Here is a 27,829-nt window from a genome sequence, read left to right as displayed (position 1 = left end):
GTGGCGGCCATATTTCTAGTGGACCGAATCCTGATGTATTTCCGGTTCCGGCTCGTTACTTCCGCAGACTACCAAGATGGCGGCGCGTGTGGTGCTGTCGGCGTGCAGATCTGCCGGTGAGGAGGTGACCGTGTGGCGGGGGGAGGGGTGGAATCAGACCCTGGGGAAGAGGCGAGGGCCCGGCGCCCCCTGGTGGCCGCTGACGGTCCTGTGACTGTAGAGGTCACGTGTGGTGCAGGGCAGCAGTGACCCCTCCTGTGACCTCTGACCTCTGGTAGTGGCTTAACCCCCTCAGTGCCAGCACGTACTCTTTTCTATTGATGGCCATGATAGAGATTTATTGTCATTATTAATATTTTGTGTCTCTGCTCTTCTTCCCGCAGTTTTCTGCCGACTCCACGGTTCGCGCATCGCGGTGAGTATATGGGAGAGGACGAGGCTTCATGGTTCTCTCTGCTCGCTGCCGTCGTCTGCGTCGGACGCACCTGTGACGAACCCTCAGCTGTGAGCAGTTGTGGGTCAGGTGCTGAGGAGTCAAGTCCTATCTTTCAGAATGATATAACCAATAACTGGGAAAGATTCTCTAAGACATAACGTTTAATTAAACAGTTAAAAGCCAGTATGTCCCTGGATGTACAGACCTGGATAGGGCCAACAAGACGAAATAACTAGGTGTCCCCTGCGAGTCCCATTAATTGAGAACCGCGTGATCCTTATATAGTCAAATTATCCATAGTACATTATTGTTTAATGAAACGTTTCAGAGAATCTTTCCCAGCCATTGATCAGGTGCTGATGGCAGCGAACAGAGGTCTTGGAAGTGACGACCAAACGTTTTCTCCCATACGGAGATTAGTGACCGCCGTCTCCTTCCAGACGTGGCCGAGCCCTGCCGCCCGCTACTGCCCCCTGCTGTACAGGAGCTATGCTGCGGAGGCGAAGAAGACCTACTCCCGGGAGAAGCCGCACATCAACATCGGGACCATAGGGCACGTGGATCACGGCAAGACCACGCTGACGGCCGCCATTACTAAAAGTGAGTGATTATTGGGGGAGCTAATGAGGCCCCTATCCCCACATAGACACCATGTCCTTACCTGGCCCCTCCCCCTTTATTGAGGCCACGCCTTCTTGTCACTAAAGGCTGTCTTTATTGCCCCTCTCCTTTAGTAAGGTCACTCCCTTTTGAGCTGTATCTGGCCCTTCCCCTTTGTATATAAAAGCTTTCCTGGCCACTCCCCTCAAGTCTGCCCTACTTGCTCCTCCCCTTCATTAAGGCGAATCCCCCCCCCCCCCTCTATATAAAAAGCTGTTATTTGGCCCCTACGCTTTGTCTATAAAAGATGTTCTGGCCAATCCCCTCTGTCTATGAAAGGCTTCTCTCTTCTGGCTCCTCCCCTTTGATGGAAGACTGCTCTCCTTCCATGTGTCTAAAATCTTTCATGGCTCCTCCCCTTTAAAACCACTCCCCTCTGTCTATAAAAGCTGCTTTCCAGGTCCCTCCACTTTAAGGCCACTCCCTTTTGTCTATAAAAGGCTGCTCTTAGCCTCTTTTTCTTTTTATCAAGGCTACTCCCCTTTGTCTCTAAAAGCTGCTCTCTCCCCACTTTCATGTCCCCTCCCACCTTATTGATGCCATGCCCTTTCCATTTCCATAAGGGGGGTTGATGCATGGAGGCCCGTGCTGTAGTTTTCACCTCTGAAGCCACTCCCTTTTGTCTATAAAAGGCTGCTCTTAGCCTCTTTTTCTTTTTATCAAGGCCACTCCCCTTTGTCTCTAAAAGCTGCTCTCTCCCCACTTTCATGTCCCCTCCCACCTTATTGATGCCATGCCCTTTCCATTTCCATAAGGGGGGTTGATGCGTAGAGCTGCAGTGTAAAGCATGGAGGCCAGTGCTGTAGTTTTCACCTCTGAAGAGACAACCTGAGACTGCAGTCAATGCAGTGGATCTGATGTCTCAGATGAGCGCCCCCATGTGGCCACCCCTGGACATTGCATCGCCCAAACTTTACATCACTCTCTAGTGCCGCTGACGTCTTTTTCTTCTCTATTCCAGTCCTGGCCGAGGCCGGAGGGGCGCAGTTTAAGAAATATGAAGAAATCGACAACGCCCCAGAAGAGAAGGCGCGAGGTATCACCATAAACGCGTCACACGTGGAGTACACCACCGCCAACCGCCACTACGCGCACACGGACTGCCCGGGGCACGCAGACTATGTGAAGGTGGGCGCTGCTCGCGGTGCAGGACGGGATCGAGGGTGCTGTCGCCGTGCAGGATGGGGTCGGGGGCGCTGTGGGCGGTGCAGGATGGGGTTGGGGGCGGTGCAGGATGGGGTCGGGGGCGCTGTGCGTGGTGCAGGATGGGGTCGGGGGCGCTGTGCGTGGTGCAGGACGGGGTCGGGGGCGCTGTGCGTGGTGCAGGACGGGGTCGGGGGCGCTGTGCGTGGTGCAGGACGGGGTCCGAGGCGCTGCTCGCAGTGCAGGTCGGGGGCGCTGTGCGTGGTGCCGGACGGGGTCCGGGGCGCTGCTTGCTCTCCTGCTGGATATAATATGACGTTCCCCTCCGCAGAACATGATCACAGGGACGTCCCAGATGGACGGCTGCATCCTGGTCGTAGCCGCCACAGACGGGCAGATGCCGCAGACACGGGAGCACTTGCTGCTGGCCAAACAGGTAGGCTGTGCTCAGGGCACCCGGCCTCCTTCTCTGGCCATTATTAACTCTCGCCGTCCTGCCGCAGATCGGGGTGAAGCACATCGTCGTCTACATTAACAAGGCTGACGCCGTGGATGACAAGGAGATGCTGGACCTGGTGGAGCTGGAGATCCGGGAGCTGCTGTCTGAGTTCGGCTACGATGGCGATAGCACCCCTGTTGTGGTGGGATCGGCTCTGTGCGCCCTTGAGGTAAGAGCCTGTGAGGAGGGTCCAGGATCTGCAGGGTTAATCTACAGATTGGTGGCGATCACCAGATGTGCTTTAAGGAAGACTCAGACCCCTTCAATATGAGCACATGCTCTCGTCTGGTTTGTTCCCTCAGGACTTCATTAGACTTGTAACAAGCTCAGGGACTGACTGCTGTGAGGGTCTACTGGTGGGCACCTTACTTTACACTGCAGCTTCTCTTTATACGCCATTTCACAGACATGTCCTATTGTACAATATTTTTACTTTACCAGAACTGTTAGTGTATATAGGGGTATTACTACGTTTGTTCACATATCAGTTCGAGGGTTTTTTTGCTGGATGAGATGTAGTTTTGACTAACACCATTCATTTTAATATATATATATATATTATGGCGCTGGGTCAACACCTGTGTCTTGTTTGTATTCTTGCCGAACTGTAGTTTTTATTAATACACTATTGGGGTACATTCAACATTTTGATCCCTTTTTGTATTAGATTTTTTTTTTTTTTTTTTTTTTTTTTAATGAAGGGTGGCAACAAAATTTTATTTTTTTTCCCTGCATTTAATGTACGACTTAATATAAAAATTATTTATTCAGTACAGTTTTTCGGACACAACGAAACCCAATATGATTGTTAATATTTTGACTTTTTAGATTTTTTTTTTTTTAATTCACCGCTGTGCTTTAATTAGTGGAATCATTGCTGGAACAGGAGGCGCAGAGACCTGCGGAGACGGGATGAAAGATGTTTTTTTATTTTATTTTTTTAATTAATAATTCACCAGACAGACGCCCCTTTTATTCCTCCTCAGTGGGATGGGAGAGGTGCTGGATCGTTGAATATTCTGGATTATTGGACAGTGGTGGAAAGTCTGTATAATGGAGAGAACCTCTCTGGATTGAGCTGCAGCTTTAATTTTACAGAACCGTAATACGGACATCGGCTTGGACTCGATCATGAAGCTTCTGGACGCCGTAGACAGTTACATTCCCATCCCTGAGCGAGACCTGGACAAGCCCTTCCTGCTGCCGGTGGAGTCCGTCTACTCGATTCCAGGTACGTGTGATTGCCCCCCTGTGCGGTCTTTGGTGGGTGCCCCCTTACCGATAACACGCTGGTTAGGGCTCCTACGTTACCGCCACTGTTTGCTTCTCTTTCAGGCCGCGGCACAGTGGTGTCCGGGACCCTGGAGCGCGGCACAATCAAGAAAGGCGATGACTGCGAGTTTGTCGGGCGCAGTAAGCACCTGAAGTCAGTGGTGACAGGTAGGTGCCCCTTCCACAAGCCAGTTTGCCCATTAAAGGGGTTTTCCAGACTCTACAACACATTTTTACCCCTTTAATTTGATGGTCCTGGTTTGCTTTTGGTGGCCATGTTTGTGGCGTCACTCCACATGGAACGAATAGGAGATATGGACAAGGTCTGACCACCAGGGCCGGTGATGGCTCATTAGTCGGATCCCAGCAGTCGTTCTTGCTTTATGGGATAACTTCTCTGGCCTCATCTGGCATTTTTTCTGGCGCAGGCATTGAGATGTTCCATAAGAGCCTGGATCGGGCAGAGGCCGGCGATAACCTCGGGGCTCTGGTCAGAGGGTTAAAGCGAGAAGATGTCCGGCGTGGGATGGTGATGTGCAAACCCGGCTCCATCAGGCCTCACCAGAAGGTCCAGGCTCAGGTACGGTGGGGCAATATGGCAGCCGTGTAGTCAGCAGTCCCGGGAGCAGTGCTAACGCGTTTTGTGCTTTCTTCAGGTCTACATCCTCAGCAAAGAAGAAGGTGGACGTCACAAGCCATTTGTCAGCAACTTCCTGCCTGTGATGTTCTCCCTGACGTGGGACATGTCCTGCCGGATCACTCTCCCGGAGGGCAAGGTTAGTCCTTATTCTCGGAGACCCTTCCCAGTCCCTGCAGACATTTTACTGGTGTCAGGTCTGTGATTGTCAGGTGCCAGATTAGCAGACCAGTAGATGGCAGATTACCAGAATTTATATTAACTCCTTTCCTGCCATATAAACATCATGCTGATGTTAACCCTTTCCCTTCCAGGAGATGGTAATGCCCGGGGAGGACTCCAGCCTAACAATGACCCTGCGGCAGCCCATGGTCCTGGAGAAGGGGCAGCGTTTCACCCTGAGAGACGGGAACAAGACCATCGGCACCGGGATCGTGACCGACATCTTAGAGATGACAAAAAAGGACGAGGACAGCTGGGTGTCCTGAAGACCCTCACTATGAACTGATATCAGGGGGGGTCTTAATAAGAAGACGAACCACACAAGAGGGGCTCTTAATCCCCCACCTTCTGCTCAATACTCCGCGCTCTCAGCAAACTCTGCTCCCGATGCCGCAGGGTCATTACTGTGCCCTGGTGGGTTGATTTGGGGCATCCGGTCACTCGGGTTCCCACGTCTCCCACTCTTTGCCATCGATACAGATACCTTTTTCATTACCATCATGTGACCATCGCGGTCAGATTACACTTTGGTTTCTTTTCCCTCGAGCACCGGATCTGGGGGATTTGTACATTCTTCCCATGTGTTATTGTGTTTTTCTTTTGTAATAAATATATTTGGTCCGAGATCAGAAAATCAAAGCGATTATTGATTAAAAGAACAGAAGGCAATGAATGCGAGCTCTACAGAGACTAAGATGGGGTCGTCCTCTAGTCACAGTCAAAGCTGCATCCAGTTCAGAGCCCTGCTGCCTGCCTGATAGCGCTCAGGCTGGTCACCGGAGGGACAGTGCTTCTGGCTCTGACATCCGTGCATAAAGATGAAGGTATTAAAGGTTCTGTCATTTTCTGGTCCTGAATCGCCGGCCATTTCCAGTACAGCAGAGGTGAGGTAGTCATCCCCGCCGCACCCTTCCCTGAGAAGTTCTTGTACTGCGATCCTCTAAATATTGGGGAAGTGGTCGAACTTCTGCGCCCGGGGCTTGTTCTTGCCCTCCGGAGCGGGTGAGGCGCCGTTTCCTGGAATCTGAGGCAACAGCTGAGTCTGAAAAAGAAAGAAATGGTCAGACAGGGCTTCCGTAGCCTAGTTCAGCTTCAGGCGAGGGTCTCACCTGTCTCCGCCTTGCTTTGCCTTTCCTCCTCTCCGGCTCCTCGCGGGCGGGGTTTAGGTAAGCGCTTTCTAGGAGTTGCTCACAGGTGAGACGATCGTCGGGATTCATGCGGAGACAGCACTGCGGGGAGAAGAGCCACGGCCATGAAGAAAAAAATACATTCTATACCCCTGTCACTAGGTGGCGCTACATCTGCTGTAAGTCAGCGTGTCACTAAAATAACGAGATTAAATAGAAGTTCCCAGAATTCTCCATTTTACCTTCATGAATGTCATCGCCATGGGCTGAATATTTGGAAATTTTTGTTCCAACGTTTCCTTAACGAGAAGAAAATATGGAATTATAACGACCGAAAAGGCCTTTTCATAGTCACGTCACGGGAAGCAGGTACCCACCACATCGCCGGGGTCCGGTTCAGGAATACTGGCACCATGGAAAAACTGATTACTGTGGAAGACGTACTGGTGTCTCGGTATTAGTTTTCCTGGAAGTAAAACATGAAGAGTATAAATTAAATTTGTATAGTTACTTTCATAACGTCTGACACAGAGATCCAAATCCTCTGCGGGGATAAAGTAACTCCAGCAGCCACCACTAGGGGGAGCTCACTCCATGTGATCTCAGCTGTATAAGCATTTGTGGTGAGCTCCCCCTGGTGGCAGCAGACAGGATGTCACCATCTTGTAAATAATCACATGATCGGCTCCCTCTGCAGCCCCACGGTCTGCCCCATTGTGTACATACACAAGGTTTTCTCACCCAGGGTCCTAATGATGAGGTAGAGCTGGTCCATGTCTGATTTCCCCGGCCACACGGGCTGACCGGACAGCAGCTCAGCGAATACGCAGCCTATAGCCCACACATCCACGGCAGCTCCATACTGTGTGTCCCCGACCAGCAGCTCCGGGGCCCGATACCAACGAGTGGCCACGTAATCTGTGTAATCGTCACCGGGCCGAGCTGTAAAGATGAGAGAGGAATCATCAGAGATTGCGAGGAACCACAACTACTATGTGCACTGCTAATAATACAGAGATACATGATGAGATCCTGTCTGCAGCCACCACTAGGGGGAGCTCCCTGTATACAGAGATATATGATAAGATCCTGTCTGCAGCCACCACTAGGGGGAGCTCCCTGCATACAGAGATACATGATAAGATCCTGTCTGCAGCCACCACTAGGGGGAGCTCCCTGTATACAGAGATATATGATAAGATCCTGTCTGCAGCCACCACTAGGGGGAGCTCCCTGTACACAGAGATACATGATAAGATTCTGACTGCAGCCACCACTAGGGGGAGCTCCCTGTACACAGAGATACATGACAAGATCCTGTCTGCAGCCAACACTAGGGGGAGCTCCCTGTATACAGATACATGATAAGATCCTGTCTGCAGCCACCACTAGGGGGAGCTCCCTGTATACAGAGATATATGATAAGATCCTGTCTGCAGCCACCACTAGGAGGAGCTCCCTGTATACAGAGATACATGATAAGATTCTCTCTGCAGTCACCACTAGGGGGAGCTCCCTGCATATAGAGATACATGATAAGATCCTGTCTGCAGCCACCACTAGGGGGAGCTCCCTGTATACAGAGATATATGATAAGATCCTGTCTGCAGCCACCACTAGGGGGAGCTCCCTGCATACAGAGATACATAAGATCCTGTCTGCATTCACCACTAGGGGGAGCTCCCTGTACACAGAGATACATGATAAGATTCTGTCTGCAGCCACCACTAGGGGGAGCTCCCTGTACACAGAGATACATGATAAGATTCTGTCTGCAGCCACCACTAGGGGGAGCTCCCTGTACACAGAGATACATGATAAGATTCTGTCTGCAGCCACCACTAGGGGGAGCTCCCTGTACACAGAGATACATGATAAGATTCTGTCTGCAGCCACCACTAGGGGGAGCTCCCTGTACACAGAGATACATGATAAGATTCTGTCTGCAGCCACCACTAGGGGGAGCTCCCTGTACACAGAGATACATGATAAGATTCTGTCTGCAGCCACCACTAGGGGGAGCTCCCTGTATACAGAGATACATGATGAGATTCTCTGCTCCATATGCAAACCACTTACTTAATATTCGAGCGAAGCCAAAGTCACAGAGTTTTATGATCCCCTGCTTTGTGAGCAGAATATTCTCCGGTTTTACGTCTCGGTGAATGCACTGAAGAAGAAGATATTGATATGATTGAGTCAAATATACTCAACAAAAAAAAAGAATTAAAGGGGAGCTCTACTTTTTCACATGTCATAGAGACAGATGACATTATTGAGGGTATATGACCTGGGACCCCACAACTAGATAAATCAATAATGCTCAGGTTGTAGATTTCTATCTAGACCCTCTGCTCATGGCCATAAATCATGTAATATCATAAAGTGGAGTTCCCCTTTAACAACCTCTGTAGAAGCCACTGCTCCTTACACTGTTCTTGTGGCAGAAGTTCACGGCCTGCAGGATCTGCTGCACAATGTTTTTTGTCATCATCTCGAGAACTCTGAAACAGAAGTCATGGAAGGGTTAACGTGAGATCTGAGATCCTCTTATAATGCTCCGGCACTATTATGAGTGTAAGACTTTATTGATACTGTCCCTTTAAGACAACAGGGACCAGATCATCACAGACAGACTAGCGGTAGCCTGCGCTGTGCTGCCGGTCCCGCTGTCTGTGCTGACGGTCCCGCTGTCTGTGCTGACGGTCCCGCTCTCTGTGCTGACGGTCCCGCTGTCTGGGCTGACGGTCCCGCTGTCTGGGCTGACGGTTCTGCTCTCTGGGCTGACGGTCCCGCTGTCTGGGCTGACGGTCCCGCTGTCTGGGCTGACGGTCCCGCTGTCTGGGCTGACGGTTCTGCTCTCTGGGCTGACGGTCCCGCTGTCTGGGCTGACGGTCCCGCTGTCTGGGCTGACGGTCCCGCTGTCTGTGCTGACGGTCCCGCTGTCTGGGCTGACAGTCCCGCTCTCTGTGCTGACGGTCCCGCTGTCTGGGCTGACGGTCCTGCTCTCTGGGCAGCAGTCACGCTGTCATGGACGTACCCATTGGGGTGTTTCTCCAGCTCGTTGAGGACAGTGTGGTCACAATACTCGAAGACCAGATGCAGCTTCCTCTTCCTCCGGAAAACCTCCAGCAGGTTCACCAGGTTACTGTGCTTCAGTTGCTGCAATAGATGAGATCATGGCAGTGAAATTCTGGATATTCACATTGGTTTCCGCCAGTCTGGAACCAATTTTGTACTGGAAACCATCAGCATGGAGACTGGGAAACCATCAGCATGGAGGCCATATAAACTCCCCTGAAATGATCAGCACAATATACTATGTACGTTCATGACACAGCGCAGCCTCACCTTTAACATCCGTATCTCACGTAGCGCAATCTTTTTAATGACGGGATCGTCCTCCGACTCCACAAACTTCTTGATGGCCACCACTTGTCCGGTCTCCTTATTCCGACACTTGAAGACGACCCCATAGGATCCTTCGCCAATCTTGGCCAACTTCTCGTACTTCTCCATCCCGGGATGTGAGATTATTCTGTTATCATTTATAAGGTGTTATTATATAAATACAACATCTCCCAGCAGAATAGTGAGTGCAGCTCTGGAGTATAATACAGGATGTAACTCAGGATCAGTAATGTAATGTATGTACACAGTGACTGCACCAGCAGAATAGTGAGTGCAGCTCTGGAGTATAATACAGGATGTAACTCAGGATCAGTAATGTAATGTATGTACACAGTGACTGCACCAGCAGAATAGTGAGTGCAGCTCTGGAGTATAATACAGGATGTAACTCAGGATCAGTAATGTAATGTATGTACACAGTGACTGCACCAGCAGAATAGTGAGTGCAGCTCTGGAGTATAATACAGGATGTAACTCAGGATCAGTAATGTAATGTATATACACAGTGACTGCACCAGCAGAATAGTGAGTGCAGCTCTGGAGTATAATACAGGAGGTAACTCAGGATCAGTAATGTAATGTATGTACACAGTGACTGCACCAGCAGAATAGTGAGTGCAGCTCTGGAGTATAATACAGGATGTAACTCAGGATCAGTAATGTAATGTATGTACACAGTGACTGCACCAGCAGAATAGTGAGTGCAGCTCTGGGGTATAATACAGGATGTAACTCAGGATCAGTAATGTAATGTAAGTACACAGTGACTGCACCAGCAGAATAGTGAGTGCAGCTCTGGAGTATAATACAGGATGTAACTCAGCATCAGTAATGTAATGTATGTACACAGTGACTGCACCAGCAGAATAATGAGTGCAGCTCTGGAGTATAATACAGGATGTAACTCAGGATCTGTAATGTAATGTATGTACACAGTGACTCCTCCAGCAGAATAGTGAGTGCTGCTCTGGAGTATAATACAGGATGTAACTCAGGATCAGTAATGTAATGTATGTACACAGTGACTCCACCAGCAGAATAGTGAGTGCAGCTCTGGAGTATAATACAGGATGTAACTCAGGATCAGTAATGTAATGTATGTACACAGTGACTGCACCAGCAGAATAGTGAGTGCAGCTCTGGAGTATAATACAGGATGTAACTCAGGATGAGTACAGGATCAGTAATGTAATGTATGTACACACTGACTGCACCAGCAGAATAGTGAGTGCAGCTCTGGAGTATAATACAGGATGTAACTCAGGATGAGTACAGGATCAGTAATATAATGTATGTACACAGTGAATGCGCCAGCAGAATAATGAGTGCAGCTCTGAAGTATAATACAGGATGTAACTCAGGATCAGTAATGTAATGTATGTACACAGTGACTGCTCCAGCAGAATAGTGAGTGCAGCTCTGGGGTATAATACAGGATGTAACTCAGGATCAGTAATGTAATGTATGTACATAGTGACTGCACCAGCAGAATAGTGAGTGCAGCTCTGGAGTATAATACAGGATGTAACTCAGGATCAGTAATGTAATGTATGTACACAGTGACTGCACCAGCAGAATAATGAGTGCAGCTCTGGAGTATAATACAGGATGTAACTCAGGATCAGTATGGTAATATATGTACATAGTGACTGCACCAGCAGAATAGTGAGTGCAGCTCTGGAGTATAATACAGGATGTAACTCAGGATCAGTAATGTAATATATGTACACAGTGACTGCACCAGCAGAATAGTGAGCGCAGCTCTGGAGTATAATACAGGAGGTAACTCAGGATCAGTAATGTAATGTATGTACACAGTGACTGCATGAGCAGAATAGTGAGTGCAGCTCTGGGGTATAATACAGGATGTAACTCAGGATCAGTAATGTAATGTATGTACACAGTGACTGCACCAGCAGAATAGTGAGCGCAGCTTTGGAGTATAATACAGGATGTAACTCAGGATCAGTAATGTAATGTATGTACACAGTGACTGCATGAGCAGAATAGTGAGTGCAGCTCTGGGGTATAATATAGGATGTAACTCAGGATCAGTAATGTAATGTATGTACACAGTGACTGCACCAGCAGAATAGTGAGCGCAGCTCTGGAGTATAATACTGGATGTAACTCAGGATCAGTAATGTAATGTATGTACTCAGTGACTGCTCCAGCAGAATAGTGAGTGCAGCTCTGGGGTATAATACAGGATATAACTCAGGATCAGTAATGTAATGTATGTACACAGTGACTGCAACAGCAGAATAGTGAGTGCAGCTCTGGAGTATAATACAGGAGGTAACTCAGGATCAGTGTAACATACCTGGCGGCGTCCTTGCATGGTGGTCCATCTCCCACTGTGCAAGAGGGCGCACTTGATCTCCTGTCCAGAATGTCTTTCTGGCTTCCCTCCATGCTGTCTGTTTGTGTCTGTTTCTGCTGCTTAAGGGCGGCGCCCGATCACTTCCTGCCTTTTGTACCTGCTGTGGGTCACACCCCTTGTGCGTCCTCAGCCTATTGCTGTCTGTCACTTGGTATATAGCTCAGCAGCTCCCTTCTATCCCTGCCTGAGCATAGTGTTTACTTCAGTGTGTGCTTGCACTCTGAAGGTGCCAGGTCCCGTCTCTTGTCTCCTGCTTTTTGTATCAGTTCCCGTGTCTGAACTGAGTCCTGTATGTCTCCTGCTTTGCGGTATCAGCTCCCGTGTCTGAACTGAGTCCTGTATGTCTCCTGCTTTGCGGTATCAGCTCCCGTGTCTGAACTGACTCCTTTCTGTGTTCTCTTGTCTGTCCTGTCTGAACACGCTCCTAGCCTGTTCCTCTCGCCTTCTAGTGGCCGATTTCCTAGACCCGCTCCTGTGTCTGGTCTGTCCTGTCTGAACACGCTCCTTGCCTGTTCGTTCTGCCTTCTAGTGGCCGATTTCCTAGACCCGCTCCTGCGTCTGGTCTGTCCTGTCTGAACACGCTCCTTGCCTGTTCGTTCCGCCTCTCTGGGGGCCGTATTCCCAGACCCGCTCCTGTATCCCTCTGCAGTGTCGGTCTCCTCCGTACACTCAGTTCCAGTCTGAACTCTCTCCTGTCCTTTACCTGTTTTGCCTCTATGTCCGTTCCCTTCCTTTTTCTGCAGAGTCTGAACTCGTACCTAACTCCTGCTTGTTGTCTCTGCAAGTACTGTGTGAGTATCTGGCTCTGTCTTTCCCTTCCTGTCTGTTCCGTGTGAACAGAGCCCTGTCCTCCCTGCTCAGCCTTGTCTGCACTCTAGCAGTGCTTGCCTGTAACCCTCTGCCTGTATTGTTCCTGAGTCCCGGTGTGTACTGGGTCCTGTCCCGCCTGTGTTCCTACCTGCTAGTGCCTCCCTGTCTGCACTCTAGCTGTGCTTGCCTTTGCCCCCCTGCCTGCATACCCACCTGCCTGCATGCCAGTCATGCCTGCCTATACCCACCAGTCTGTGTGCCAGCCTACCAGCCTGTTCCTGTATTCCCCTGTGTGGGTCAACAGCTGTGTCCGGGGTCTGTCCTGGAGTAGCACCTGGTCCCTCTGCTCGGTTCCTCCTTGGTGCACTGGCGTCGTATGCCGTCGTGCGACCCTGGTCGGATCGGGTGAATACTTAGTCACGCCCCTCCAGGCATTCACTCTCCGGCACGGTCCAGTGGAATCACTACCAATCACACGCACACGCCGCTTAGCCCGGGCGTGTGCATAACAGCATGCTCAGGCCATGGTTCCCGTTGAGCCCCACGGCCTTCGCTCTTTGAGAAGTTTTTCCAGCGAATACATGCATTAAAATAAAATAAATAAATTTTTTTTTCCCCCTTTAGCTGAGTTCCAGGCGAATTACGCACCCGTCCAGATGGATCTATCAGCCCTCGTTCCTGCGGATCCGCCACGTTACTATGGGGATCCAAGACAGTGTCGTGCATTTGTGGAGCAATGCATGCTACACTTTAAGGCCTACCCTCTCTATTTTCCTTCCGATTGGGCTAAAGTGGCCTTTATGATTGACTACCTAGCGGGTGATGCCTTGAAATGGGTCACCCCCCTATGGGAAGCATGGGATCCTGTCATCCTTGACCTGCAGGCCTTCCTGGTGGCCTTTCGTATGGTCTTCGAGGACCCTAACTCTGAAGCCCCTGCTGAAGCTTCACTTCCCAATATCCCGGAGCAGCCCCGACGGGTAATGTGTGTGGGTAGCGCAATAGTCCTCCAGCCCAATGAGACTACTGCCCACCCAGAATCCTCACAGGGTGACTACGCTTTCCGGAATACTTCTCTCAACCTCAAGAGGCAGTCCAGACGTGCTAGACTTAGAGGCAAGCTGTCACGCCAGGGTCTGTCCTCCCTGAGACCTCCTGACCCCAACCTTGAAGTCCCTACTGAAGCTTCATCTCCCTGTATCCCGGAGAAACCCCAATGGGTAATGTGCGTGGGTAGTGCACCAGTTCTCCTGGCCGAAGAGACTTCTGCCCATCCAGACTCCACACAGGAGAACTTCCTGCACCCGGCATCAGATGCTTCTTTCTCTTTAACCGATGTGCATGTCCAAGGATGCTCCAAAGCTGTGGTTACCTCAGAGTCTGTGCACCTCTACTACCTGGCGGAGGATCCCCTGTTGCCTCCTGAACCCTCCGGGATACCACTCGATGACAAATGGAGAGAGACTTCTCTACACCCGGTACTCAATACTTTGTCCGCTTCGTCCTGTGAGCCTGACAATGGGTACCCCAAAGTGGTAGTTACCTCCGAGTCTCTACACCCCTCCGACCAGGCGGAGGATCTCCAGTTGTTTCCTGAACCCTTCGGGGTGCTACCTGGTAGCGAAAGGACAGAGACTCTCCTATACTCTGTACCTGATACCTCGCTCGCTTCGTCCAGTGAGTCCAACTTAGTGTACTCCGAAGCAGAGGTTACTCCTGAGTCTCTACACCCCTCCGACCAGGCGGAGGACCTCCAGTTGTGTTCAGAATCCTTCGGGGTGCCACCTGGTGGTGAATGGACAGAGACTTTCCTATATCCTGGATCTGATACCTCGCTTGCTTCGTCCAGTGAGTCCGACCTAGTGTACTCCGAAGCAGAGGTTACTCCTGAGTCTCTACACCCCTCTGACCAGGCGGAGGACCGCCAGCTGTCTCCAGAACCCTTCGGGGTGCCACCTGGTGGTGAATGGACAGAGACTTTCCTATACTCGGTACCCGATACCTCGCCTGCTTCCTCCAGTGAGTCCGACCTAGTGTACTCTGAAGCAGAGGTTACCTGTGAGTCTCTACACCCCTCTGACCAGGCGGAGGACCGCCAGCTGTCTCCAGAACCCTTCGGGGTGCCACCTGGTGGTGAATGGACAGAGACTTTCCTATACTCGGTACCCGATACCTCGCCTGCTTCCTCCAGTGAGTCCGACCTAGTGTACTCTGAAGCAGTTGTTTTCTCTGAGCCTCTGCACTCTTCTGACCCGGCGGAGGACCTTCAGTTGTTTCCTGAATCCTCCAGGATACCACCAGATAACAAAGAGACAGTGACTTTTCCTCATTATGTACCTGATAACCCGTCTATTTCTTCCTGTGAGCTTGACAAGATGTACCTCGAAGCAGAGATTACCCTTAAGTCTCTGTCCCCCTCCAACCCAGTGAACGACTGGCCCTCGAATTCCCTGCGGAAGATTCTGGCAGGCCTGAAGAAGAGGGGGCGTAAGGGGGGAGGTACTGTAACATACCTGGCGGCGTCCTTGCATGGTGGTCCATCTCCCACTGTGCAAGAGGGCGCACTTGATCTCCTGTCCAGAATGTCTTTCTGGCTTCCCTCCATGCTGTCTGTTTGTGTCTGTTTCTGCTGCTTAAGGGCGGCGCCCGATCACTTCCTGCCTTTTGTACCTGCTGTGGGTCACACCCCTTGTGCGTCCTCAGCCTATTGCTGTCTGTCACTTGGTATATAGCTCAGCAGCTCCCTTCTATCCCTGCCTGAGCATAGTGTTTCCTTCAGTGTGTGCTTGCACTCTGAAGGTGCCAGGTCCCGTCTCTTGTCTCCTGCTTTTTGTATCAGTTCCCGTGTCTGAACTTAGTCCTGTATGTCTCCTGCTTTGCGGTATCAGCTCCCGTGTCTGAACTGACTCCTTTCTGTGTTCTCTTGTCTGTCCTGTCTGAACACGCTCCTAGCCTGTTCCTCTCGCCTTCTAGTGGCCGATTTCCTAGACCCGCTCCTGTGTCTGGTCTGTCCTGTCTGAACACGCTCCTTGCCTGTTCGTTCCGCCTTCTAGTGGCCGATTTCCTAGACCCGCTCCTGCGTCTGGTCTGTCCTGTCTGAACACGCTCCTTGCCTGTTCGTTCCGCCTCTCTGGGGGCCGTATTCCCAGACCCGCTCCTGTATCCCTCTGCAGTGTCGGTCTCCTCCGTACACTCAGTTCCAGTCTGAACTCTCTCCTGTCCTTTACCTGTTTTGCCTCTATGTCCGTTCCCTTCCTTTTTCTGCAGAGTCTGAACTCGTACCTAACTCCTGCTTGTTGTCTCTGCAAGTACTGTGTGAGTATCTGGCTCTGTCTTTCCCTTCCTGTCTGTTCCGTGTGAACAGAGCCCTGTCCTCCCTGCTCAGCCTTGTCTGCACTCTAGCAGTGCTTGCCTGTAACCCTCTGCCTGTATTGTTCCTGAGTCCCGGTGTGTACTGGGTCCTGTCCCGCCTGTGTTCCTACCTGCTAGTGCCTCCCTGTCTGCACTCTAGCTGTGCTTGCCTTTGCCCCCCTGCCTGCATACCCGCCTGCCTGCATGCCAGTCGTGCCTGCCTATACCCACCAGTCTGTGTGCCAGCCTACCAGCCTGTTCCTGTATTCCCCTGTGTGGGTCAACAGCTGTGTCCGGGGTCTGTCCTGGAGTAGCACCTGGTCCCTCTGCTCGGTTCCTCCTTGGTGCACTGGCGTCGTATGCCGTCGTGCGACCCTGGTCGGATCGGGTGAATACTTAGTCACGCCCCTCCAGGCATTCACTCTCCGGCACGGTCCAGTGGAATCACTACCAATCACACGCACACGCCGCTTAGCCCGGGCGTGTGCATAACAATCAGTAATGTAATGTATGTACTCAGTGACTGCTCCAGCAGAATAGTGAGTGCAGCTCTGGGGTATAATACAGGATATAACTCAGGATCAGTAATGTAATGTATGTACAGAGTGACTGCACCAGAAGAATAGTGAGTGCAGCTCTGGGGTACAATACAGGATGTAACTCAGAATCAGTAATGTAATGTATGTACACAGTGACTGCACCAGCAGAATAGTGAGTGCAGCTCTGGAGTATAATACTGGATGTAACTCAGGATCAGTAATGTAATGTATGTACTCAGTGACTGCTCCAGCAGAATAGTGAGTGCAGCTCTGGGGTATAATACAGGATATAACTCAGGATCAGTAATGTAATGTATGTACACAGTGACTCCACCAGCAGAATAGTGAGTGCAGCTCTGGAGTATAATACAGGATGTAACTCAGGATCAGTACAGAATCAGTAATGTAATGTATGTACACAGTGACTGCAACAGCAGAATAGTGAGTGCAGCTCTGGAGTATAATACAGGAGGTAACTCAGGATCAGTAATGTAATGTATGTACAGAGTGACTGCACCAGCAGAATTGTGAGCGCAGCTCTGTAGTATAATGTTATTACAGTATAGGTGATGTAAACTGATGACTTTTGGGATTAGGCCAAACCAGAAGATTTCAGACTAAGAAGGTGTAAGTCGTTAGCAAATACCCGTTGCTGAGCGCTGGCTGCGGACACAGTGGTGATCGACGCTCGGTGTCCGTCCTCTCATCCACATCCCTGCGCCATATTTCTATCTGCTAATCTCTAGTCAATATTTGCCAGGCTCAGCGCTGACCGCAGGCGGCAGGACGGGAGATGAATATACAGATAGGTAATGAGTAATTATAGATGTGGACATGTCTCTACCAGGAGGGCGGCCCTAGATTTCGGGTGGGGGGTCCGCAGGGGGCGCCAGCAGAATATATTCTATGTATTAATACAATAATATAGAGAAGTAACATAATATAATGTAATAACCTTATGTCCGCCAGGTCCAGGATATCTCGGCCTCGTGGTTATGCTCAGCGGCCCGCACTCACCATTCTATCTACTCACTGGTCCTCGGAGCTTACAATCTACCCCGCGGCAGACGTGCAATACACTTCAGGGGGCTAGTGGGGCTCAGTTATGGTTTTTACATTAACGTCCTCACCTGTAACTCGAACCCCCCGGGCTGTGACCTAATCTACAGGAAGGTCTAACAGGTAATCGGAGGGAATAGTAAATACGTCACCGCAGACCGGAGCAGTCTCAGGAGTCGGGTGAATATTCCCAGGATCCCGGCGTCACCTGCTGCATTTCCAAAGCTGCGTACAATAAAGTCTTCCCCACCAGTAGTAATAGGAGTCTATGGGTTGCCGGGGGCAACCATTCACAGGCTGCAGAGGGAAGCAGCGGTGACCAGGCCCAGCCTCCTGCTGTTTGTTTGCAGTCAGAGCAGGCGTTACCATGGTGACAGCAGAGAGCTGCAGGGCCGGAGCCTGTCTGTAGTACTACAACCACCCTCATGTCACCGCTGTAATTACTACACGTCACGGCTCAGATTACAGTTATCTAAAATGGGCCCCATCATGGCCCAGACTGGTGTATAATGTCCAGCCCCATTGCCCCACCCCGTCGCCCTTGGTGTATAACCTCCACCCCCAGTGTATAATATCTGGCCCCTTGCCCCCGGTGTATAACATCCGGCCCCCTCGCCCCCAGTGATAATATCTGGCCCCTTGTCCCCCTGGTGTATAACATCCAGCCCTCCCCCCCCCCTCCGTTGTCTAAAATCCGGCCTCTCCCCCCAGTGTATAGCATTCACCCCCTTCCCCCCGGTGTATAACATCCGGACCCTCAATCCCCACTGTATAACATCCGGCCACCGGTGTATGACATCCAGCCCCTCGCCCCCGGTGTATAACCTCCGCCCCCCCCCCGCCATGCCGTCTGCCTTTACTAACAGGTGACAGATCGGCCGGTGGTGCTCACTGATACCAGCGCCGTTTTGTAATAGGAGCCACCTGGGTAACAAGTCCGTCCATGACATTTCTTCCTCCTGAATCTTCCCCATCACCTGTGAGTGATATTATTAAGAAGTGGAAGGAACCATAGCCACGAAGTGGAGACCCGTAACGTTACAGAGCGGGGGGCCGAATGCTGAGGAGCAGAAAAGTCACCATCTCTCTGCTGACCCCATAACTGCAGAGTCCAGACCTCCTTTGGTATTGTGGCGCCCCTGAGGGTTCGACCGCCACAGGGGTGCTGCACTTCTGTAATGGAGTGTAGTGTTCCTCCTCTGAGGTAAGGCCAGTGTGATAGTCGTGACCTAACCTTTTGCATCCAACACCACATTTCTCCACCAGAGGGAGCTAGTATGCACTAGGTGCTGCTCCCCTGGTTACAGGGAGACTGGGGAACCAAGAGTGAGGGGAACCAGTTAGTGGGTGAGGGTGGAGGACTTACAAGTTAGTTACACCTTAGATTTCATATTTAATAAAAAGCCATCTTTGATCTTGGTCTTGGTTGCTGTCAAACTACTGTGTGTAATGTGACCTCCCTCCGGGAGCGCAGATCCTGTGTGGGCCTGCATCGGCAAGGGACGCAGCCCTCGTACCCTGGCCTTGGGACGAGAGGTAGGTTGCAGACAAGGAATGTCTCAACCCGGCCAAGGACCAGGATCAAGAAGGCCCGGAGCCTAAGAGTGTGGCTCCATAGCAAATGGATCCCAGGCAGGACGCAGACGGAGCAGAGCATGCCACCTGTCCTCGCCATGCTGATATATTCAGAGGGACTCCGGCTGCAAAAGGGGTACCGGCCCCCGACACCCGACCTTGCTACTCTATGTCCTGGACGGGAAAGCCCGGTAGGCCCAGAGGATCCCACAGGGTATCGGACGGAGCGGAGCTGCCACCCGTGCCCTTGCTCTGAGAGGAGCTCAGAGGGAGACCCAGCCTATTTGCACACACACGGACAGGAAAGGATTCAGTCTGTAGTTCAGGAACACTCTGGTTTAGGGTCCCGACTGAAAGCTGGACTTGCTCGGAGCCGCTGCCTCTTATCTACAGTCAAAGGAAATCTTAATCTTCAGCACAAGACATTGTGGACAATTGTGGCTTCAGCTTTGTGGGAACAGTTTGGGGAAGACCTTTTATTGTCCTCCATGACTGTGCCCAGTGCATACAGACATGGAGGGAGAGTTTGGTGACCGGCCGGACTGTGCCAGGACGTCAATTTAAAACAAAGATTGTGAACCCCGCCTTCCGCCAAGATCAGGGTCTGGAATTACAATTGCTCTTCTGGATAAAGATGCAAAAAAATCCCACCAAAATCTTGTAAGAAAAGTTCCCAGAATTGCGGAGCCGTTATATCAGCAGAAGGGAGACTCCATATTAATGTATATATGTAGGAAGGGAGATCAGAAAATCTCCCGGAGGTGGGACAGTTCCTGTCAACCTAATATGATCAGCTTTTATGAGGAGGCAAGTTCTGGACTGAACCAAGGAAATGCAGTGGATGTTGTGTATATGGACTTTTCAAAAGCTTTTGATACGGTTCCACACAAAAGGTTGATACATAAAATGAGGACAATGGGGATAGGGGAAAATATATGTATGTGGGTTAAGAACTGGCTCAGTGATAGGAAACAAAGGGTGGTTATTAATGGAAAACACTCAGACTGGGTCTCAGTTAACAGTGGGGTACCACAGGGGTCAGTATTGGGCCAGCTTCTTTTTAACATATTTATTAATGACCTTGTAGGGGGCATACAGAGTAATATTTCAATATTTGCAGATGACACTAAACTCTGCAGGGTAATCAATACAGAGGAGGACAAGTTTATATTACAGGAGGATCTATGTAAACTAGAAGCTTGGGCTGATAAATGGCAAATGAGCTTTAATGGGGATAAATGTAAGGTAATGCACTTGGGCAGAGGAAATAAAATGTATAATTATATGCTTAATTGTAAAACACTGGGCAAAACTGTAACTGAAAAAGACCTGGGTGTATTGGTGGACGGCAGGCTCACGTTTAGTGGCCAGTGTCAGGCAGCTGCTGCAAAGGCAAATAAAATAATGGAATGCATTAAAAGAGGCATAGATGTTCACGAGGAGAAGATAATTTTACCTCTATACAAGTCATTAGTGCGACCACACTTATAATACTGTGTACAGTTCTGGTCTCCGGTGTATAAGAAAGACATAGCTGAACTAGAGAGGGTGCAGAGAAGAGCGACCAAGGTTATTAGAGGACTGGGGGGTCCGCAATACCAAGACCGGTTATTAGAGGACTGGGGGTCGGCAATACCAAGACAGGTTATTAGAGGACTGGGGGTCGGCAATACCAAGACAGGTTATTACACTTGGGGTTATTTAGTTTGGAAAAACGAAGGCTTAGGGGTGATCTTATTACTATGTACAAGTATATGAGGGGACAGTACAAAGACCTTTCTACTGATCTCTTTACTCTGAGGCCTGAGACGGGGACAAGGGGGCATCTTCTACGTCTGGAGGAAAGAAGGTTTAATCATAATCACAGACGCGGATTCTTTACTGTAAGAGCAGTGAGACTATGGAGGTCTCTGCCGCATGATGTTGTAATGAGTGATTCACTACTAAAATATAAGAAGGGCATGGATGCCTTTCTTGATAAGTATAATATTACAGGTTATATATACTAGATTCCTTGATAGGGCGTTGATCCAGGGAAATAGTCTGATTGTCGTATGGAGTCAGGAAGGAATTTTTTTCCCCAATGTGGAGCTTAGTGTTTGCCACATGGTTTTTTTTTGCCTTCCTCTGGATCAACATGTTAGGCTATGGGTTAAACTAGATGGACTTATTCTTCCTTCAACCTTAAAAACTATGTTACTATGATGTGGAAGGGGGCACATACTTTTCCCAATGTTGTATGTATAATAAAATTATGATCTGGATCTGTCAACACTGCTGGAACAGCGCCGGTACGGGAGGTGTGTATAGGGTATTTTATTTTACAAGAAGGAATATAGTATTTAAGAAGGGACCTTCCTAATAGTGGACATCCCCATTAAGAGTATGTTCACACTGGGTTTTTTATGTGGGTTTATAAGCTAATCCATTCCAAAAACCTCTCCAAACACTCATTGATGTGGATTATGTAGCGGATCTGCTTTAAAATCCATGTAAAAAAAAATTCAGCGTGAAAATACCCCTAGTGTCTTTTTGCTGAGTTTGAGGAAACTCTCCAAAATCTTCCTCAAAACTTTGAAAAAATTTGGAGTTTCTGCTTAAAAGAAAGACCTGCACTTGAGAAGGAATTAAAGAGTATTTTTTTCCAGATTAATGAACCGTCCTAGTTTGCTTAGCATTTCTATGGCTCCCGAGAGTTGATTTTTCACCGCATCTTGAGAATGATCATCGAGATCGTCGAGATGAGAGATAAAAGACTCCTATGTGAGCAGCCACATCTTCCACCACCTTCGTAAATAAGAATGGAGCTATGGAGACCCCAAAAGGAAGGGGGCAGAACTGAAAGTGTAAAATGGAGTGGAATAAAAATCTTCTTTTTTTGTCCCCAAAAGATCATCCAGTACTGATCCAAAGAGGAAACCTCCCTCACAAGGAATATAGCACTGGCGACACACTAAATAGTCTAAGATGGTGAAGTGAAGTGAGAAAAATATAGGCATAAATTAAATTTTTGGGATAAAATAACTAAAAATTGGCATGTGCATTTATTTTCACCCCTTTTGCGATGAAGCCCCTAAACATTTCTGGTGCAAGTAATTTCCTTCATACAGTAGTGTTCAAAATACTAGCAGTGCAATATGACTAACCAGATGAATCCCTGTTTTTGGTATAAATTATATCACCACATGTGAAACAATTTACCAGTTGGTGCAGTACACACTAAGAAAACCACCAGACTCCGCATTCATGATCTGCAGGTTTCTGAGTCTGTGTATGTGAATAATTAATTGCACAGGGGTGAGTTCAAAATAATAGCAGTGTGGAGGTCAATTAGTGAGGTCAATCATTCTGTGAAGAAACAGGTGTGAATCAGGTGGCCCTTATTTAAAGGTGAAGCCAGCACATGTTGTACATGCATTTCTCCTTGAAAGCCTGAGAAATATGGGTCGGTGAAGACATTGTTTAGAAGAACAGCGAACTTTGATTAAAAAGTTGATTGGAGAGGATAAAACGTATAAAGAAGTGCAGACAATGATCGGCTGTTCAGCTAAAATAATCTCCAATGCTTTAAAATGGAAAGCAAAACCAGACAGGCATGGAAGAAAACGGAAGACTACCATTCGAATGGATGGAAGAATAGCCAGAATGGCAAAGGCTCAGCCAACGATCAGCTCCAGGATGATCACAGACAGTCTCCAGTTACCTGTCAGGACTGTGACAGTTAGAATACACCTGTGTGAAGCTAATCTCTTAGCAAGAAGTCCCCGCAAAGTCCCACTGTTAAAAAATAGATATGTACTGAAGCGGATACAATTTGCCAAAGATCACATCAACTGGTCTAAAGAGAAATGGAGAAACATTTTGTGGACTGACGAAAGTAAAATTGTTCTTTTTGGGTCCAAGGGCAGCAGACAGTTCGTCAGATGACCCCCAAACTCTGCATTCAAGCCACAGTACACTCTGCAGACAGTGAAGAATGGTGGTGAAGCATCATGGTATGAGCACGTTTCTCTTACTATGGTGCCAGACCCATTTATCGCATCCCAGGGATCATGGACCAGTTTGCCTATATTAAAATACTTGAAGAGGTCATGTTGCCTTACGCTGAAGAGGACATGCCCTTGAAATGAGTGTTTCAACAAGACAACGACCCTAAACACACCAGTAAATGAGCAAAATCTTGGTTCCAGTCCAACAAAATTGAGGTTATAGAGTGGCCAGCCCAATCCCCGGGCCTTAGCCCAATAGAACACTTGTGGGGTGACATAAAAAATGCAGTTTCTGAGGCAAAACCAACAAATGACAAAACTTGGTGGGATGTAATCAAAGCATCCTGGGCTGGAATAACAGTTGACAGGTGCCAGAAGTTGGTTGACTATGCAACATACAGTGCATTATGAACGTATTTTGACCCCTTGAACTTTTCTACCTTTTGCCACATTTCTGGCTTCAAACATAAAGATATAAAATTCTAATTTTTTTGGGAAGAATCAACAACAAGTAGGACACAATCGTGAAGTGGAACCAAATTTATTGGATATTTTAAACTTTTTTAACAAATTCAAAACTGAAAAGCTGGGCGTGCAATATCATTTGGCCCCTTCACTTTCAGTGCAGCAAACTCACTCCAGAAGTTCAGTGAGGATCTCTGAATGATCCAATGTTGTCCTAAATGACTGGTAATGATAAATAGGATCCACCTGTGTGTAATCAAGTTTCCGTATAAATGCACCTGCTCTGTGACAGTTTCAGGGTTCTGTTTCAAGTGCAGAGAGCATCATGAAGACCAAGGAACACAACAGGCCGGTCCGAGATACTGTTGTCCTGAAGTTTAAAGCTGGATTTGGATACAAAAACATTTCCCAAGTTTGAAACATCTCAAGGAGCACTGTGCAAGCAGTCATATTGAAATGGAAGGAGTATCAGACCACTGCAAATCTACTAAGACCCAGCAGTCCCTCTAAACTTTCATCTCGAACAAGGAGAAGACTGATCAGAGATGCAGCCAAAAGACCCATGATCACTCTTGATGAACTGCAGAGATCTACAGCTGAGGTGGGAGAGTCTGTCCATAGGACAACAATTAGTCGTACACTGCACAAATCTGACCTTTATGGAAGAGTGGCAAGAAGAAAGCCATTTCTCAAAGATATCCATAAAAAGTCTCTTTTGAAGTTTGCCACAAGCCACCTGGGAGACACACCAAATGTGGAATAAGGTGCTCTGGTCAGATGAAACCAAAATCGAACTTTTTGGCCACAATGCAAAACGATATGTTTGGCGTAAAAGCAACACAGCTCATCACCCTCAAAACACCACCCCCACTGTCAAACATGGTGGTGGCAGCATCATGGTTTGGGCCTGCTTTTCTTCAGCAGGGACAGGGAAGATGGTTAAAATTGATGGGAAGATGGAATGAGCCAAATACAGGACCATTCTGGAAGAAAACCTGTTGGAGTCTGCAAAAGACCTGAGACTGAGATTGAGATTTATCTTCCAACAAGACAATGATCCCAAACATAAAGCAAAATCTACAATGGAATGGTTCAAAAATAAACGTATCCAGGTGTTAGAATGGCCAAGTCAAAGTCTAGACCTGAATCCAATCGAGAATCTGTGGAAAGAGCTGAAAACTGCTGTTCACAAACGCTCTCCATCCAACCTCACTGAGCTCGAGCTGTTTTGCAAGGAAGAATGGGCAAGAATTTCAGCCTCTCGATGTGCAAAACTGATAGAGACATACCCCAAGCGACTTGCAGCTGTAATCGCAGCAAAAGGTGGCGCTACAAAGTATTAACTCAAGGGGCCGAATAATATTGCACGCCCCACTTTTCAGTTTTTAATTTGTTAAAAAGTTTAAAATATCCAATAAATTTCATTCCAATTCACGATTGTGTCCCACTTGATGTTGATTCTTCCCAAAAAAATTAGAATTTTATATCTTTATGTTTGAAGCCAGAAATGTGGCAAAAGGTAGAAAAGTTCAAGGGGGCAAATACTTTCACAATGCACTGTAGATGTGAAGCAATTCTAAAAAACTGTGGGTAACAGCTAAATATTATGTTAGTGATTCACAGGAATGCTAAATCCTAAAAAAATGAGAGGACATATTGTGAGCTTGTATAGACAAATGCAGACACTGCTATTTTTTTGAACAGCCGAATATACATTTTTTGTTGTTTTCTGTAAAGTAGTAAAAAATTATATACATTTTTCTTCATGTTTTGAATTAGAAAACAGTGATCAATGTTCCCAATGCATGGAAATAAAAACTAGTGTAAAGAATTTGTGCTTAACTCATGTTATTGAACACACTGTTATAATTTTGAACACTACTGTTAGTCAGATGCTTAGTGAATGAAGTCCACCTGTGTGCAATCTAAGTGTCACATAGTCTGTCAGTATATACACTTTACCTTTTCTGAAAGGCCACAGAGGCTGCAACACCATTAACAAGAGGCACCACTAACCAAACACCATGAAGACCAAGGAGATCTCCAAACAACACCATGAAGACCAAGAAGATGTCCAAACAACACCATGAAGACCAAGGAGATGTCCAAATAACACCATGAAGACCAAGGAGATCTCCAAACAAGTCAGGGACAAAGTTATTGAGTAACCAAGTCAGGGTTAGGTTATTATTATTATTATTTATTATTATAGTGCCATTTATTCCATGGTGCTTTACATGTGAAAGGGGTATACATACAAGAACAATTACAATAATCTTGAACAAAAAAATATCCCAATCTCCGATGATTCCCCAGAGCACAATCAAATCCATTATCATCTACTGGAAAGGACATGGTACCACAACAAACCTGCCAAGAGAGGGCAGCACAGAGACCGAAGGTAACCCTGAAGACGCTGCAGAGACTGGAGTATCTGTCCATACGACCACAATAAGCCCTACACTCCATAGAAGTGGTCTTTATGGAAGAGTGGGCAGAAAAAAGCCTTTACTTACACACAAAAATTGTAAGGCTTGTTTTGAGTTTGCCAAAAGACATGAGGGAGACTCCCCAAATGTATGGAGGAAGGTGCTGTGGTCAGATGAGACCAAAATAGACCTTTTTGGTCACCAAGTTAAACGCTATATCTGGCGCCAAACCAACACAGCTCATCACCCCAAGAACACCATCCCCATAGTGAAACATGGTGGTGGCAGCATCATGCTGTGGGGATGTTTTTCTGCAGCAGGGAGACTGAAAATGGTCTGAATCGAGTGGAAGATAGATGGTGCGAAATACAGGGATATTCTTGAGCAAAACCTGTTTCAGTCTTTCAGTGATTTGAGACTGGGACGGAGGTTCACCTTCCAACAAGACAATGACTCAAAGCATACTGCTAAAGCAACACTCGAGTGGTTTAAGGGGAAACATGTAAATGTTCTGGAGTGGCTGAGTCACAGCCCAGACCTTAATCCATTGGAGAATCTGTGGTCAGACGTGACGATTGGTGTTTACCAGAGGAAACCATCTAACTTGAAGCAGCTGGAGCAGCTTTGACTTGAGGAATGAGCAAAAATCCCAGTGGCAAGATGTGGAAAGCTCATAGAGACTTATCCAAAGCGACTTGCAGCTGTAATTGCCGCAAAAGGAGGCTCTACAAAGTACTGACTTTAGGGGGGTGGATAGTTATACACACAGAAGTTTTCAGTTATCTGATCCTATTTGTTGTTTACCTCACAAAAAAAACAAAACACAGCTGTCGACACGTTCTTTACATGAACTGATGCAAACTTTCAAAAAAAAAAAACAGTGAAATTCCAGGCTGTGAGGTAGCAAAACACGAAAAATCCCAAGGGGGGTGAATAGTTTCGCCAAACCACTGTACATATGGCTAAATCCTCTAAACACACCACGGAACACAAGTGGGAGATGAGCAGCCCCCCTGCCTCCATGGCTAGTGTATGGAGAGTAAAGCATGACATCACGATGGAGACTTCTAGGGTAAAACCTATTGTGCAGTTGTGTCACGCACAGAGTAGGAAAGACAAAATGCAACACGAATGGATGATTGGAAGGGAGCCCAGACACTAAGGACAGAGAGGATGGAGACCTCCTAGGCTGATCTGATATCACCCTGTCCTTCCCTACCGTCCCTATATTGGTTGCTCACCAATCGCCGAGCAGGAACCTAAAATACTGCCTTTCCCTAGAGCTAGGGTCTGGCTAGGGAACAGAGGGAATGAGAGCTAGCCAGCCCCCACTAACACTAAAGACAGTAAGGGGAGACAGACATGGGGGAAGTAGCTTAGCTTGAGTCAACTTCAGGGAGATTGCACACACGTCCTCTTAGCACCAGAGAGGAAGTGCTCCAAGCCTTCACAAGGGGTCATGTGAATATCACCGGTGTCTCCCTATTGCAAAGTGAAGATATTTAAACACCCAGGCCAGGGTGTTAATTAGCAAGAGGAAGGTAGCCGCTGGGTCCTAGAGTGAGACAGATCTAAGAAGATGTCTGTAATGCCAAACGAAGAGATCTCCTGCAACCAACTGCAGGGCGAAGATCTGTCACATCTGACACACCCGTGACAGGTTGTGGTTGTGCTCATTGACAGTTATAATGCGTGTACCCCCTTACTCTGGACATGAAGGGGTTAATACTCCCTAGGCCGAACTAATCAACCCCCCGGCGGTTCATTAATATGGCAGTTTATGGATTAAGCAGGAAAAAATCACAGCAGGAAGAAATCACAA

General features: G+C 48.3%; 2 protein-coding genes across 5 annotated transcripts; one reads left to right on the top strand and one right to left on the bottom strand.

Annotated features, from left to right (window-relative positions):
* Positions 1–38: 38 nt before the first annotated feature.
* TUFM (Tu translation elongation factor, mitochondrial) lies at positions 39–5,508 on the top strand. Its single transcript, XM_073648620.1, has 11 exons — positions 39–116; positions 384–415; positions 877–1,036; positions 2,058–2,224; positions 2,571–2,675; positions 2,743–2,907; positions 3,837–3,969; positions 4,074–4,178; positions 4,439–4,590; positions 4,667–4,786; positions 4,962–5,508. The coding sequence occupies exons 1-11, from the start codon at positions 77–79 to the stop codon at positions 5,133–5,135; spliced, it is 1,353 nt and encodes a 450-aa protein (XP_073504721.1). The 5' UTR covers positions 39–76; the 3' UTR covers positions 5,136–5,508.
* Positions 3,529–17,902, bottom strand: LOC141162470 (cyclin-dependent kinase-like 4). 4 transcript variants are annotated; one of them, XM_073648625.1, is made up of 10 exons: positions 17,621–17,902; positions 9,348–9,534; positions 9,037–9,158; positions 8,428–8,500; positions 8,076–8,166; positions 6,738–6,938; positions 6,374–6,462; positions 6,239–6,295; positions 5,979–6,098; positions 3,529–5,911 (listed from the first exon to the last, which is right to left on the bottom strand). In XM_073648625.1, the coding sequence occupies exons 2-10, from the start codon at positions 9,513–9,515 to the stop codon at positions 5,810–5,812; spliced, it is 1,023 nt and encodes a 340-aa protein (XP_073504726.1). In that variant the 5' UTR covers positions 9,516–9,534; positions 17,621–17,902; the 3' UTR covers positions 3,529–5,809. The 4 variants fall into 4 exon arrangements, with proteins under 4 accessions (XP_073504726.1, XP_073504724.1, XP_073504725.1 ...); XM_073648623.1 differs by having other exon boundaries at positions 3,530–5,911; positions 17,702–17,902; XM_073648624.1 differs by lacking the exon at positions 17,621–17,902 and adding an exon at positions 17,446–17,614 and having other exon boundaries at positions 3,530–5,911.
* Positions 17,903–27,829: the final 9,927 nt, after the last annotated feature.

Source organism: Phyllobates terribilis, unplaced genomic scaffold (genome assembly GCF_046119375.1).
Source record: "Phyllobates terribilis strain yellow unplaced genomic scaffold, ASM4611937v1 Scaffold_9__5_contigs__length_417890890, whole genome shotgun sequence".
NCBI classification, from domain to species: domain Eukaryota; kingdom Metazoa; phylum Chordata; class Amphibia; order Anura; family Dendrobatidae; genus Phyllobates; species Phyllobates terribilis.
Note: the sequence above shows the minus strand (reverse complement) of the source record. Positions and strands in the feature narration are given on the sequence as shown.